This window comes from Balaenoptera borealis, assembly GCF_965194805.1.
Source record: "Balaenoptera borealis genome assembly, chromosome: 1".
Classification (NCBI taxonomy): Eukaryota; Metazoa; Chordata; class Mammalia; order Artiodactyla; family Balaenopteridae; genus Balaenoptera; species Balaenoptera borealis.
Genome location: NC_138860.1, coordinates 128,156,602 through 128,173,544, shown reverse-complemented (window position 1 = coordinate 128,173,544; position 16,943 = coordinate 128,156,602). Strand labels below are relative to the sequence as shown.

Here is a 16,943-nt window from a genome sequence, read left to right as displayed (position 1 = left end):
CAATTTGATTTTTTTCTGGGAAGAAAAGTGATTTCCATGAGAAGAGGGTTTTTTTTTTTTTTGAGACCATTTTGTAATGCAGGTGCATGATAAAAAGTGCACATTCTTTGATGATTAATCATGAAATGTTTCAGGTTTGTTATAAGGAAACTCATTAGTCTAGTGAAATAAGGGCCACTTTCTTGGTCATGAATTTTCTGTTTGTAGTATTCGATCAGTTACTTGCTGGGCTAGGTAGTATCTGTGGGTGCCACTGGTGGATCTAAGACACAGGAAGGGAGAAGGAAAACATCTGAGGCTTATATAGTAAAGTCTGATCCTTTCTGTGCTGGAAACATTTGGTAAATAGTTAAATCTACTGCATATGCTTGAAATGAATAACTGAATGAGTAAATGAATGAATTTCATTAATTCAGGCTAGACTATTTCCCAAATAACCCAAATTAGTGATAGACAAAGATAATGCTATGTGTTCATCAAGCCCCTGTTCCTTTTCCTCCTGAGCGCATGGCTGAAATTGTACTTCTCACTCTTCCCTGTTGTTGGGTAGGGCCATGGGGTTGAATTCTAGCCAATGGAGTTTGGTGGGAATAACATATGACACCTCAAAACCTGGCTCCTGAAATCCTCTTGCATGATCCTCCACATTTTGTCTCCTCCCTTGTCCAGTGATTGGATTCAGAAGATGCAGTGGAAAAGCTCAGGGATAGTAGAGCCATAGATGGAAGCATGCTGGGTCCCTGAAACACTGCATGGAGAGAGTCCCCCATCAACTCACATGAAACTGTGATGTGATTTGAACAAGACATAAATCTTTATTATGTTTTAAACCACTGAAATTTGATTTTGGGGTCATGTCACAGTAGCTTGTATCAATTACAATAGAGTTTCATCTGGGTTTTGTTTCTCAGTATTATTATGCTGAAAAATATTTGACCTGAAAGCAATGAACGCTGCAACCAAACGTACCTATGCCAGTTTCTGCCCTATTAAGACCATTTTTTTTGCTGTTGTTGTTCTACTTATTCCTAGTAGAACCACAGGGATGTGCTAACTTAGAGGCCTATTGAGCACTTGTCAGAAATCTTGTGAAGTTACATGCACATTAAAACAACAAATAAACACGCTATCTTTTAGAGAGGTGAAGAGTGCCAGGTATTTATTCTGCCTCTGAGATCTGTTTAGGAGTCTGCCTTCCCTAGACATAAGCTAGCAAATGAGATCATCTGCCTTTGGTGGCTACCACCATCTGACTAGGGGAAGGCAGGCACCAGTTCAGGCACATGTTCTTAATTGTGAAAATCCCACAAAAGAGATGTATTTGCAGAGACAAAGCACATGAGTTCCATGTATGATGACTATCTAATTTATTTTAGGTCTGAAGTGAATGCTTACTTTTTGTGAATGCATTAATGGACTGCTTGCCCCTCAGGATTGTTTTGGGAGAAAAGGATTAAATGTCATTGAAAGAAACCCAAGAAAAAGCAATGACCAAAGGCCATAGAGAGTGAGTTTATAAATTTTTTGTCCCTCTCCTCACTTTGAGAGTTAGTCATTTCATAACCTAGATTCCTCTAGAGCTGTGTGGCCCAATATGGCAGCTGCTAGTCATATGTGACTAAATTTAAGTAAAAATTAATTAAAATTAAGTGAAATTAACAATTTATTGTTTATTTATTATCCCCAGTCACATTAGCCACATTTCAAGTGTGCAATGTCCACATGCGGCTAGCGGCACAGATTGGACAACACAGATACACAATGTTTCCATCAATCCTGAAAGTTCTATTAGACAGTACTTGTATAGAGAGCTTGCTTCGATATTTTCATCCTTTCATGATGCAACCACATTTCCAGATTGTCTTACTTCTCAAATATTTAAAAGCACTATTAAAAACAAGACAACAGGCCCAAAATGGAGTCGTTTATGCTAAGCCCGATGTCACCAAACTGAGACTTAATTACAGTTTTGCCTCTCCCAGAAATGGAATATTAAACCAGTCAATCAGGAATCATCAGCGTTAGTTAGGTAATCTGCCTGATAAACCCCTGCTATCCCTAAAGGAAGTAACCTTGCAAGAACCAATCTGCTGTTTTTGCCTAGTGCAACTTCCCTGTTCCTGCTCCCTTCTGTCTATAAAATCTCTTGACTTTTATAGCTCTTTTGAAGCTCCTTTCTGTCTGCTAGATGGGATGCTGCCTGATTCATGAATTGCTGAATAAAGCCAATAACATGTTAAAACTTACTCAGTTGAATTTTGCTTTTTTAACAGCACTATGGTGTTTTTTAAAAGCACATGAGATGTTTTTAAGATTGTTGTAATATAAATTTTGGAAAAGGTTCTGGAACAAGTCACAAAAGGATGATTTCTGAGTACTTATAAAAGGAAGTTGTGACAATTAGGAGCCATCAAGGGTTTATGACAGATTCATCTCATTTTCCTCTGTGACTGGCATAACAATATAAGCTTCATAAAAGAAGAAATTTTTAAAATCTATTTTCTTCATTGCTGCGTTCTCAGTATTTCGGTGCTTATAACATAGAAAGTATTCAATAAATATCTGTTGAGCCACTATTAGAGAAATAGGTGGAGGCAGTTAGTTTCAGTTCATCAAGATAAAAAGTTCTCATGCTGTCTTTGAAGCAGTGGTTGCTGGATGATAAGACAGCTGGGCTGGATGATAAGACAGCTGGGTGAGTTGCTAACTAGTTAAATAACCATGAGAAGCAGCTAATGAAAAGAGCTTGTGAGTTGGAATCAGATTTAGAGCTACCTTCAGTTCTTGGCCCTTTCACTTAACCTGTGTGATCCCAGGTAGTGATTTCGCTTCTCTGAGTAACTGTTTTTTCATCTTTAGATTGGGCATAATAATATCTACATCATGAGGTTGTTGTGGGTGTCAGATATGGTGGTATGAAAGGCTAGCATGAGCATAGCATGGAAGGAGGTCTCTAGTAGAATTTTATAGGGCTAGTCTTCACTCTGACCTAGCCAATGTTTGTATCTCTGAAATCAGTAAACATATAGTGATTGGATTTGTGGATGACCTAAGCTGGAGTAAAAATCAGAATTCAGAGGGACCTTAATGGACTGAAATGATAGGCTAAATCTAATCCTTTAAGGTTCATAAAGAGAAATATGATGATTTACACTTGATTTAAAGAAACATTGCAATGGTAGTGGGCAGACAACACGTGGCTTAACCTCCGTGTGCAAACAAACTTGGAGACTTAAAAACAGTTAGTGTCCCATGCACCATGTGCTGTGGCTGCCAGAAGTTAGTTTTAGCAAAGGAATAAGGCACCCAGAGTTATATATTGGAACTCCTGGGAAGTTAAAAATGCTGATGACCGGGCCATTGCCAGAGTTTCTGAGTTAATTGGTGTGGGACACAGCTTTAGCGCTGGGAGTTTTAACTTCACCTTCCCCACCACTAGGCGCTTCTCATGTGCAGCCAAGTTTGAGAAATAGGGGTCTAGCTGAGGGAGGTCCTGCCTAGTTCTGTTCACTCCATATTTACACAGTCTGTAAATGTTACTTGCATGGAAGAATGCCTGATGGTGGTTCAGAATGCCCTGCTCAAGCTTGAAGTGTCTTCGGGGAAGATGTCAGGACGGTGAGTGGACTGGCAATTCTAATATCCTGAGGGGAAGTGTGAAGGAACAAAGCCCTTTGTCTTGGAGAACAGTTGGAAGAGGTAACAAACAGTCTTGGACATTGCTTGCTTGGTCTGTCGTAGGAAGCTAGATGCAGTTCCTCTCTCCGGCATTTCAGAGGGTAGAAAGGGATCCACTGAGTGCAAGCTTCAGGAGATAGATGGGGAAGTGCTTTGCTGACAGTAGTGCTTTCTGGAGGTGGCAGGGTTGCCGGGCTCTGGAAATTTACAGAGACCTCACAGATTTTTGGTGAATTTAAAGGGGTTTAAACAGACTCGGTGATGGGTTCAACTACTGGCAAGTTTTCTTTCATCTGTGACTCACCTCCTGCTCTCTGACTTTCATCCCCTGCCTCAGGCATACCGGTCACATCGCTGTTCTTTGAGCCCCACTTCCTCCACCCCCAGCACTTTCTCCATCTCAGGGTCTCTGCAGTTGCTGTTTCTTCCTCTTGAAGCACTTTTCCTCCAGATATCTGGATAGCCCCAGATATCTGCACAATTTACCCTCACCTCCTTCAGGATTTTGCTCAAATTACCGTCTCTCCTTCTACTCTTTATCCCCCTTTCTTTTTCATTTTCCTTTATCAGCATCTGAAATCACGCAGACATAGACACACACACACACACAGAGTTGTATATCTCTGCATGTATTCCTTTAATAGACTGTAAGCCTCACATGGTCCAGGACTTTTGTCTGAAGTGTGCACTGATGTATCCCCCATGCCAGAAAAGTGCTGGGCTTTCACAGGTGCTCAAGAAACATTTGTTGTTGCATAAATCTCCAGGATCATTGAGTTCTATGGACTCTCACCAACTGTATCTTGCATTTTCTGTTCTGGCCTGGATGAACTTCCTGGAAGGAGGCCACCTAATTTATGTCTTTGAAGGATACATTTAGTAATATATGGGTAGAATGACCACTTTCAAACTGTTTTTCTTTTCTTCCCTCACATCCGAAGGGAAGAGCATTTCTAAAGACAAAACTTTATTACTGATTAGCAGTTTTCAGGCAACCACTGAATGAAATCCAATGTGGAAAGGAAATATGAAACTTTACTGCAGTGTAATTTGTTTCTTCTGAACCACCTTGGGCACAGTAAGGGTCAGTAATGCACAGGAAAGCTAGATTTAATTCCTTTGATGTGTAAAAATTAGTGCTTTGTCATCAATTACAGATGCAGGAGGACAAATCACCGGCACATTAAGTTGTTCCTGCTACATAAATTACAAATCTTGTTAGGAAAAACGTACTAGCATCATCCCTTGTTATTTTAAAAATGCCAACTCTGATAAACAGTCAGCCTTGGGCATATATTAAAATGCTTGAATTGTCCTAAAATAAATTCAGCCTTTTAAGATAACACCTGATTTTAATTTCATACACGATTAAATCTATCAATTCAGAAGTCTTTTAGCATATAAGTTTTGAAATCATAATGGTACTCTTTAACTCCCTGTGGAAAAACTTAAACCTCTCTCTGCTTCTTTAATAACTTTCCTTTATTGACTGAGAATTCTAAGAAATCCTCAGTTACTTTGTTTTGTGTTTTTGTGTGTTTTGCTCAAGGAGTAGAGGAAATTAAATTGTGATCCTAAATCCCTTTCATTTTTTGAAGGAGATTTTGCGTTTAATCGTAGTCCAGAAGGAGGTTGAAAAAGCTTTGTGAATCAAATATTTTCTCTCTCTCATGATGAGATAGTCTAAATTATTGTCTTATGTCCAGCAAAATCTTTATTCCTACATCCAGTGGAACTTGTGAATTTTTCATTCTTAGCAGAAATAGTGCCTCCTCACTGCCATTCAGGGTGACTGATTCTCAGCTGTTTTGTAACTTGAAGGCCTTTTCTTGCAAGCATAAATTTGAGGAGACCGAAGCTCAGGGCAGGTTCTCGCTGCCTGGCCTGGCCCAGGAGGCTGTCTTCAGACAGAGCCGCAGTACCGCCTTTCCAGAAGGAGGTATCCTCCTGTCTAGTTCAGAGACCTTGGAGGCTTGAATATCCATACCTCTGTCCTCTTCAAAATCTCCTTTGAGAGGAAACTCTGTCAACAAGTATTTATTGTTATTGAGAACTTCTGCATGTCAGACTTTGTGCTTGGGGCTGGAGGTACAGTGGTGAGGAAAACCATATGTTCTATAAAATACTCGACCTAAAGAATTAATGCAACATGTGCATATTACCTCTTTGAGATAAAGAAAAACGGAAAAATTTTCATTTGCTGCAGAAAAAAGTTATATATATAACATATTCATATGTATCAGTATTTATCAAATATTTATTTTTTCTTTCCTCACTTCTTCCTCTTCCCCCCCTTTTATTCCTTCCTCCTTTTCTCCTCTTCCCTCTCTCCCTCCCTCTCACTCTTCCCTCCATCCATCCATTCATGCATCTTGATTCTTATTACCTAAGTACTGTATTGCAGATATAAGAATGAAAAGTAAAGGCTTTAGAATCAGAAAGACCTCTATTTGAATTCTAGCTCTGCCACTTCATAGTAATATTGTTGCATTTGTCATCACTACTACTATTATCGTTGTTGTTATTATTTGTAGTATAGATAACAATTACTTTTGCTACTTGTATTTGTCTCTAGCCATATCAGGCACCAAGGGATTTGCATGCATTTTGTATTTAATCCTTTCAACAATCCTATGATGAAGATAATACTACTGTCCCTATGATATAGCTAAGGAAACTATGCCTTGAGATTTTATATAATATGTTGCCCAAGGTCACATGGTAATGAAGTAAAGGAATTGAGCCTAGCTTTGTGATTTGAACTTTCTGAGACTTGGTTCCTCCTTTGTAAAACAAAGGTACTAATTACCGCAGTGGAAACTGCTTGGGATGATTCAATGAGTTGAATGATGTCACATTTGCAGTTTGGTTCCTGGCACAGGATAACATGGTAAGTGCTCACAAGGCGTATGGCTGATCCTGCTCTGCCTTCAGCTGTCTGTTTTTAAGACTGAAAAATCTTCTTCCTTTCTTCTGTCTTCCTAGCTATTTCCTAGCCCCTTACTTAAGTTTGGGACTTTGTTCTTGTCATCATCCTATCAAACCCAGTGAAGCCTGGAGTATTGCGAACTCACGAAATGTTTTTGAGGTCCCATGTGACCCTATGACAAACGCAGAACGGGCACAAATGCAAATTTCTGGGCTCGAGGATGTGAGACCTCTGCTGGTACTTTCTCCTAGCCCGTCTCTGTAGCCAAGCAGGTGCTGGGGGCCAAGTGGGTCTTCTAGGGCAGCCTTCCCCTGTGCACAGGAATAAGCCCTCCCTAGAGGTGTCACGTGGGGCTTTTCCTGGTGACAAGGGCCCTGAAGGGTGAAAGGGAGATTGGGCTTTGGCTCTGTGTTGCTAAGTGTGTGTTGTGAGTGGCCTGAGGCAGCTGTAGGGTTGGATATGGCAAACGTGTCATATGACATGTATGAAATGTCATTATTTGATAGTGTGTAATTTTCTGTCTGTAACTGAATAAAATTCCATGGTAGAAATGACATATTTGACACATAGACTTTGCTTCCTCTAACTCAGTTATAGTTCTTGTGTTAAGCAAGCTGGTGTTGGAGAATTGGATCTCTAGAGACCCATGGAGTGGTTCTAGATCTTGCTCTGGATTCCTGAGATGTAGCCTGTCCCAGACCTGAGTCATTCCTGTGACTCACGGTGGTTGTTACAGAGAAGGTACTTATCAGTGAATGAAGAAGAGGCTTATTACTGCTATTTGTAAACACGATTTTGCTTGAAAATCTATAATGGCAAACTCTACTAGAGTAGAAACTTTTTTCCCAATTAATTTCTTTTTGCTATAATTTTCTGTTAATTTTTTGAAGGTTCCCTGGTTCACATTTCAAAGAGCCCACTTAATAATCCGGTAAATTTCGTCAGAAGTATGAGGATAGGGTAAAACTTCTCAACTTTTTGCCCTGAAACTTCATATGGTATTGGTCACAGTTATCTTGTGTCTATCTATATCTGTATTATTCTAACAATATCCTGTAATTAAAAGTATAATTTTTAAAATCAAAAAAAAAAAAGAAACTTCATAGTATGATTATAGGTAATTTCTTAAAGGCCTGTCTATACTAATTTTGTATTTTGGGGCAGGCATTAGAGACAGAAAAAATTAGGTGTTGAGAGTATGCATATTACACAAGTTAATTCCCATTGTTTACAGTTGTTCTTTACATGCGTTTTATACAGACAAAGTATTTTAGCAGTTTGGTTCATTTTTAAACTATCTCATATCTTCATGCATGATTAATTGAGTCGTTCATTCCATTTAGTTAATACTTGAGTGTCTACTATATGCCAGGTAATGGGGCTACTCAGGCCTTCACAGGTCTTGTAATCTACTGACAGGTATGAACAAGTAATCAGATCATTGTAACTTAGGGGAAAGCACTATGGGAGCACATAGTAGAGGGTGGCCTAACTCTGACATGGGGGGAGGTGGCAAGGACTTCCTCCTGGAAGAAGTAAGATATAAGCCAGGTCCTGAAGGGGCAGTGAAAGGTAACCTGGTGAAGCCGTTGGGGTGGGAGAGGGGGTTTGGACCAAGGAAGTAGCTCATGCAGATGCTTGGAGCTGGGTGCATGCCATGGTGTTATTGGGGTCTTCCTCTTCTCAGAGATATTTGCAAGGGCAAGAACTTCAAATTGTGCCTGATCGGGACATTTACAGTTTCAAAAATATTGCAGAAGCCTGGTGAACACCATCCCAGTCTTGACAGGTGCGTGGTCTGATATGTCCAAAGATAGCACTTGTCACCCAGGTGATCCCCTGCCCTTAGTTAGGGCACAAACCTGAGCTTTTAGCAGTTTATTCTCACCTGGTGGCCAGGTTGGCTTTGGATTGGTTAGTGCAGACTCGTGCACCTGGGATAGGGATCCTCCAGGGGATGAGGTGGGAAGCCCTTGTAAACTGAAGATTCTAGGACTGCTTCTTTTGGGAAGAGAGAATGATTGGTGTGAGATGTAAGTATCAGGAAACTCTTTGCATTCTGGAACCCCTAATGAAGATGAGTTGTAGAGGCACATGGATCAGAGTCATGGAGTGTAATTTGATTAATTTCCCGAGAAACCAACTCAACGTTCTACGGTGCAAAGAGCGCTGAAATTGGGAAAAGTCCAAAAGGTCTAGGTTCTAGTTCCAAGTATGTGCCCTGTAACAAAGCTATTATGGTTTTATGCCACCACCGTAATATGGACTTGGCTGTACAAGGGCCTAAAATACTGTAGGACCAACTGTGGCCCTCACCAGGCTGTAACCGTTGCTGGGCTTTGTAACTTCCCTCTCCCCATATGCTCCTTGGAATATATTTTGTCGTGCATTGTTTAGATCATCTTTCATCCATCATTCCAAGTCCTAGTCTCTTGACTAAGTGATCAGCAATGAGAACCTGTTACCCTACTTTTGCTTGCCCTCCCTCTTTCCTTTCATTTCATGTGCTCAGCAATTCAAAACAAAAGAGGAAAACAGTAAGATACGCATTTATTGTCAGACTTGAATGTAATCCTTGGAATAGGCTTTGTATCTGCTTGTTCCTTATAGCAAATGATAGATTTCTCACTTAATTTAAGTGTACAGGTTATTGGTATAGAATTATTAAGATAAAAATACTTTGACTCAAGGAATATCTCTGCTGTTTCACACTCCATGCAATTTTGTTACACAGCTCTTGTCATGAGCTTTGTGTTGAAAGAATGAACTTGCGTTTTTGACTCTGTAATGTGAGTGATGAATAGGGGAATGATGGGTCTGTTGCTGGGTGGCCACCCTCTTGAAGAAGAGAATTCTGAAATTCTCTTTTCATCTGGTTTTTTTTTTTTTTTCCATTTTTGGCCTCATTGAAAGCTCTAAGTGTTAAAAATTAGACATTTGAAATGTGGTTTTGGAAGTATCCAGGCTAGAGCTTACAAAAGTCCATGTTACTATCTTGCATTGTCCAATATAGTTAAGAACCTCTTCAGTGGTGTTTTCTGCAATATTTCAACATTCTTCTGTTGTCCTGACTCTACTAATTCACCTTTCCGATCTGCTTATTGATGCCAGGATGATCCCCCTCACCACCCGCCCCCCCCCCCCGCCAAAAAAATTCTTAATTATGTAGACTTTCTGGCTAAAACCTCCTAGCTTTAGGAATTCATTTTTTTTTTTTAACATCTTTATTGGAGTGTAATGGCTTTACAATGGTGTGTTAGTTTCTGTTGTATAACAAAGTGAATCAGCTGTACATATACATACATCCCCATATCCCCTCCCTCTTGCGTCTCCCTCCCACCCTCCTTATCCCATCCCTCTAGGTGGTCACAAAGCACTGAGCTGATCTCCCTGTGCTATGCGGCTGCTTCCCACTAGCTAGCTATTTTACATTTGGTAGTGTATATATGTCCATGCCACTCTCTCACTTCGTCCCAGCTTCCCCTTCCCCTTCCCTGTGTCCTCAAGTCCATTCTCTATGTCTGCATCTTTATTCCTGTCCTGCTCCTAGGCTCTTCAGAACCATTTTTTTTAGATTAGCTTTAGGAATTCTTAAACCTGGGTCTACAAATTGCAGTCAGGAAATTGGTGAACTCTCTTGAGTACGTCTGCAAAATTTTATGAGTAGAGGATCCAGAGTTTTGGTCTAAGTCTCAAAGGCAACCTTGACCCACTCTCAAATATCCTAACTCTTTCATAAGAAACACACCTGCCCAACTTTACATGTGACCTCCAGCCATCATATGCTGCTCCCCTCACATTGACCTGTTCAGCATTTCCTGACCGCTCTGTTCTTCCATACATTCCTGCCTTTGACAGTGATGATCATTCTGCTTGTGATGCCTTTTCTTCATCCTTGGCTTTGTCTGGTGAACTTCTATTTTACCTTCAAGATTTTATTCCAGGGCCACCTTCTCTGGAGAGATTTTATTGCCTTTGTCAGGAACAAAATGTTATTCTCTCATTTTTTTGCCTCCCTTATAATACTTACCACATTTCCCCCCCGCCCCCTCAGTTTGAGGACAAGAAATGTATTCTGTTCAGCTGTGTGGGCTCAGCCTAGAGGATGGTGCTGGCCCAGAGTAAATGCTCATTAAACATTTGTTTAACAAATAGGCAGATGGTCGGTTGGAAGGCCCTTCTTTACTTAGATGGAGCTGAGACTGCCTTACAGAGCCATAGTGCTGGAATCAACATTGCCTTCTTGCACGTGAATGGTTTATATAAGCTCGACATCAAGTTGCCTGTCCTCTGGATGAGGTATCTTGGTCTCCTGTGTTAAATAATAGTATATTGATTCTCTGTTCAACACAAACAGGTTATAATTGATTCCTCTAAGTTTTATGAAACAAGAGGTTTCTGGTGCTGGAGATTGATTTTGGTGCTTATAAGCTTCTCAGTAAATCTCCAAGGGGACAAAGGGCCTACGCAGATAGAAAGATTTCCCCTAAATCAGCCTGATAAAAAGTTCTGCATGACAGGATAGCCTTTGTCTTGTATTAAAATGCACTGTTTTCTCACCAGGTGACTTTGGAAGGTGTGTGAATCCCTTATGAAAAGAGAGATCTGGTCTGGAGTTGTGGTCCCCTGGAGATTTAGTTGATATTGTGGGCATCTGATGATAGCAGAGAATGCAGGAGGGTCAGCTTAGTTTATTTCAGACTGCGTGGGTGGCAACCTGGCATTATAGGACAGGTAACTACCTAAGCATATGGCTGCTTCCTGACTTGTGGATCAAGAACAGGGAGGGATTGAGCCGCAGCCAATACAGTGATTCTTGTGATGCTCTTCTGAAGCCCTCTTTTATTTTTGTCTGCTGAGAAACTGAGCACCTACCTGCTTACCTATGAAACAAAGCCTTATTTCGAAGTATATTCGATATAATCAAAATCCACTATTCCCAAAGACTTTAAAGAGCCTCTACATTTCCTGAAATGAGATTTAATCTGATACTGAGTTTCATGCCTTCTGTCCAAAGAACAACTCTTCCTCGGTCCCCATTCCTGTTGTATGGATGCCAGAAATTTCATAATTAGAAACGTGTTACTTTAGCTTAAGGCTTGGTCCCCGGTGAAGAACGCATTATACTTTTTACGCCATGTGTATTAGTCTGATCAGTCCATCAGAAGCTCCTTTTCCTGAGATTAGCCACTGATGGAGGTAAGAAAAGGAGCTGTTACAAACATGAGGGGAAAACCAGACCCATTAAAGAAGGAAAAGAACCTTCCCCCCTGTACCCCACCAACAATAGCATTTAAGGCCCCCAAAGGTAGCATTGCCTATGTCACTATTTATTCTGGAGGCAGTTTCTAACCTGCCGTTTGCTTCACTGGATTTAGAGAGCCTAGTTAATGCCCTCTCATTTTGTAAGGAAATAGTATTACTTAGATAATAGCTTGCAGAAAAGTGGGGAAAATGTTTGCTAATAAGTTGCATACATCTATGAATTACACCATGGAGAGAAAATGATGGCAAATTGGGATGAGAGGGCAATGAATGTTGTATGGGAATCAAAGATTTAAGCTCTGAAAGGAGCTATTTTATTTTAAGAGCCACTTTCTCTTTCTCTGCTCATCTTAGGACCCCAATTCTTACTTACTTCATCCTACCCCACTCCTACCCCACTCCACTCACCCCCCCACACACCAGTCACCCAAAATACCCCCAAGTGTTTTCTTTTAACGTTATTTTTGTGTTTAATCCTCATGAAGGTTAATAAAGTCTTCTCTCTCTCTGTGGTATAAAAGCATAACCGATGACTTTATTGGTGCAAATATATTATGGCTGCTTTGACATTTATGTTTTCAGCCCTGATAGATGAATGATTCTAATGAAAGTAAATCAGTTGCACCCAGACTACAGGTATAAAATACCACACTCTGGGTTTTCTTCTTGTCTGGCAGATAGTGGAGGGTGAGAAATATTGAAATTTGACTTAATACTGTGTGTTTCTTCTGAAAAAGGGAATTCACTTTGTTTTGTCTCCTAAAGTACATTCAGGATCCGTGTTTGGCCTGGCATTTAGTGCCAACGTAGGGACAGATGTCTCTAATGCTGGGGCCTATTTGCTCTCAAGGGACCCTAGACTGGAATGACTTCTTTTTTCTTCTAGAGTGTTGCATTCAATTAAAAATACTTACATATATAGTTATTAAGAATCTTGTTAGAGATGGCAAATGGAGTTTTACTAGAATCCCCACAATTGGAAATCCCAGAGAATAATTCCAGTTCCTGGGTTAGGTTTAACTGACTTTTGTGATAAAAAGAGAAATATTTATCAGGCAGAAATACAGGTTTGTTTTTCCTTTTTTCTGTTTGTTTTTTGTTTCCCCCAAATAATTTGAGTTTACAATGATGTCAAAACCAGATGCAACTGGAAATGTCAGTTGGCTGTGCAAACTGACAGGTAAATTCAGGAAGCATATCCCTATTTTTTTTTTTTTTTGAACTCTGGAACTCCTCCCTCCCCTACATTCAGGAGTGCTGTGGCCCTGATCAGTCAAAGTGCACTCGGGCTGTAAGTATCCAGTATGGTGTTGGTGTCTGGGCTGAATATCAGCCTTCCCAGGTCCTTCTTGGAAGACGTCATTGCCTTCTCATTTTGGATGCCCTGAGAACTTCAAGATGAATCTCGCTTGCGGCATTGGCATTTATCACGTAGTATTAAAACTATTTGTTTGTTTGTTTGTCCATCTGAATTTATCACTAGACAGTGAAGTCCTGAGGGCAGGGGCTGTATTTACCCATTTTTGTATCTTCATCACCAACTTGATGCCTAGCACGGAGACAGCACTTAGTAAATATCTGCAAAATGAATTAAAGCCGTAGCAGATATTTAGAATTTAACAGAAGTAGAGTCACAGAGGTAGAAAACAAACTTATGGTTACCAGGGGATAAGCGGGGGAAGGATAAATTGGGAGACTGGGATTGACATATACACACTACTATATATAAAACAGATAAATAATGAGAACCTCCTGTATAGCACAGGGAACTCTACTTAGTACTCTGTAATGGTCTATATGGGAAAAGAATCTAAAAAAAAAAGAGTGGATATATGTGTATGTATAACCAATTCACTTTGCTGTATACCTGAAACTAACACAACACTGTAAATCAACTATACTCCAATAAAAATTTTAAAAAACTAGAATTTTTATTCTAAATAAATACAAATGTATCATTGTGTTGTGCACATATCAGGGTTTAAAATCCCACTTACTGGAGTGTGTTTTAGCAGCAATTTAGGTTGTCATCCTGATACTGACTGGGTGAATTTCTGACCTATGTTTAAAAAATATTTAGGGAAGAAAATGCCAAAACTTCCTTCTTACTCTTTTTAAAAGTTCAATTACATTAATAATCAGCATATATTGAGTATGAGGGTATTTCTAGTATATTTGTTCTCATGTGACCATATAGCATGTATCCAAAGTGCTGCAAGAGATTTGCAGCTGGACTATACTAAGACCTTGGAAAATATTGTGCTGAGCTTTTCTGTAAGGGATGTGCTTTCTATAATCTGTGTTCGGGGCGGGGCGGGGGAAATATCTAAAACCTGCAAGTACTCATTTGTGGAACATTTAATTTCATTACTTTGTTAACAAAGTGTGTTTCTGGAGGTAAACACCAATCAGCTACAATTATGCTTCGGGCTCAAGAGAATTGAGGTTAGGATGTCAAGGCAGAAAGATGCATATTATAGCAAAATATATTTGCTCTAGATGAGGATGGATTTTCCTATTGAAATGTTGGAAATAAACCGTGGCATAGTGGTTTGCCTACCGCTTAGGAATTTTAAAGAACATTATAGTTCAAGAGTGCCAAATTTTAAGCAAAGCCTTGAGGTTTCAGTAATACTATGAATCAAATCATGACTCCTGTAAAAACAAGCTCTCTGACCAAGGTTGAGCTTTCTTCTCCATCTTGCATTAACTTGAGAAATTTATGGCATGAATCCAATTCTTTTCCTTAAACACTTGTATTAACCAGGTTAATTCATAGGTGATCTGGTAACCCCTGAAAGAGAGGTCAGTTTGGAACCAGTGCACGTGAAGCTCTTTCAAATTCATTTCAGCTCTATTTTATGTCTGACTTAATCCACCACATTTCTGTGTTTACTCTGTGCTCTGGGTCAAACTGTTGCAGCACATTTAAAAACCCTGTAAGAAGTGGGTCTCAGAACCCTAGAGGAACTATTATGCCTGTCTTACAAATTATTTTTTAATTATTTGTTCCTCAGTCTCCCACTTGGTTTACTTCCAGGAGAAATGTTATCTCTGTAAATGAGACATGCTATTGTAAGAAAACATAAAATGTGTAACCCTTTTTATTTTAGCTGAGAGTAAATTTAGATTCAAATTGTCTGCTGTATATCAGTTTGTAAGTTTGAAATGAAGCAACATAAGCAACTGTTTCTGCCTGGAGAAGTTCACATCAGTCAGGGAGACAGCCCTGTGTGTTGACGATCTTTCTCAGATGATAAATGTTTACGGACATCTGAACAGAGAATAAAGCAGTTTGGGGAAGGGAGTTGCCCTACATTCAGATAGGCTTTATCAGATTCAAGTTAGACTCACCAGGCTAATGCTTGCTGCACCAGCTTAGGTTTCATGTTGCGCTGAGAGACTGAATATACAAACAGTGTGCCAGACCATATATAAAAATAGAACTTTGACCTACGACCTGCAGCAACCTGCCCAGGAAACTAACCCCTTATCTACAATAAATAGCCCAGAGACTCTAGGAAATCATGCTATCTCTAGTAACAATCCAGGAAGCTAAACAACAACTTCTTGTAACACTCAGCCTCACGTTGCCAGGACTTGATTAATGATTGACAGCTTCCCTAATTTTTCTTCCCACTTCTAGTTAAGGACCAACCAGAGAAAGCCAAATATGCCCACCTAACCTGTCACATAGGATGTCCCATTTCTAGTTAGCCTGTTTCTAGCTTCCCTGTGCCAACGGCCTTCAATCAGGACACACCTGAAGCCTTCCCTTCTTTCCACCATGGGAAACTTTCCCACTCCTCTGCCTGCCTTCGAGTCTCTGCAAAAACACAAGTGACCGTGACTGGCTGACTCCCTCGCTGTAGTAAGCGCTGGATAAATAGCCTGTGCTCATTCTCGCTTGGTTGGTCTTCGCTTATCTCCACAAGGCCTGGTTGGACAGGGAATGATATTATCCAGGAGGACTTTTTAATCTCCGTAGGTGGCTGATCCCATGTGGCTGTTGTTTTTTTGGGGACATTAGCATTTCCTAGCTCAGGAGGGGCTGTGACGGGCCTGAGAGAGATGCACCATGGCCCTGCCAGTTGCCTTTCCACGTGTGGAAAGGGCAGAGCAGTAAAGCACATTACTAAATGTCAAGGCCTGCGTTAGGTATTTCTATTTGATGGAGGACTCCATTCTCATGGCACCGAGTAGGGAGGAGCAGAGGGCTTCTTTGTGACAGAGATCAATGGCCAATGGCTTTTTTTAAATGTTAAAGTATAAAGGAAAACCTTTTCAAATATTATCCTCAAAAGATTTGGAAATAGGAGATCTGAGTGTAGCGGGTCACCAAAGGGCTAATACTTGCTTATAGACGAGCTGACTTAGAAGCTCCAACTTCCTCATACTCTTGTTTGTACTGATAATAGGACCCAGTACAACAGATCTGAGAAACAAAAGCCAAGTTATTCCTTTTTCTTTTTTTTTTTTTAAATTTATTTATTTATTTTTGGCTGTGTTGGGTCTTCGTTTCTGTGCGAGGGCTTTCTCTAGTTGCGGCGAGCGGGGGCCACTCTTCATCGCGGTGCGCGGGCCTCTCACTATCGCGGCCTCTCTTGTTGCGGAGCACAGGCTCCAGACGCGCAGGCTCAGTAATTGTGGCGCACGGGCCTAGTTGCTCCGCGGCATGTGGGATCCTCCCAGACCAGGGCTCGAACCCGTGTCCCCTGCATTGGCAGGCAGACTCTCAACCACTGCACCACCAGGGAAGCCTTGCCCTTCTTCTTTTTCTAATGAAAATTCAATGACATTCCAACAGTGACCTCTCCTCAAATTTGGAGTACGTATGAGTGTTAAGAGTTGGAACAATGGCTTAAGAACAGTTTGTAACCATATCACACCTTATTTTATTATATTCGGTTCTTTCTGCACTGAGTTCATTATCTGTGTTCATTCCATTATTACTATATTTAAAAATTGCAATTATGGAGCTTTAATAAGATAAAAGAAAAGAAAGTACAAAAGTACTTAAACATTGTTCATGGTGAAAGATGTACATTATTTTCACATTATCTTTTATTTT

The 16,943-nt window shown here is 40.3% G+C and overlaps 1 protein-coding gene across 2 annotated transcripts in view; it reads left to right on the top strand.

Annotated features, from left to right (window-relative positions):
• The window catches only part of ST6GALNAC3 (ST6 N-acetylgalactosaminide alpha-2,6-sialyltransferase 3), a 553,138-nt gene that overhangs the window by 125,893 nt on the left and 410,302 nt on the right, over positions 1–16,943 (top strand). The window contains exon 2 of one of the 2 annotated variants that reach the window (XM_082355784.1): positions 6,477–6,568. The exons of the other annotated variant lie outside the window; for it this stretch is intronic. Within the exon in view, the coding sequence (XP_082211910.1) occupies positions 6,566–6,568 (3 nt within the window). The 5' untranslated portion in view covers positions 6,477–6,565. The remainder of the gene's footprint in view (positions 1–6,476; positions 6,569–16,943) is intronic. 2 annotated transcript variants of the gene reach the window in all.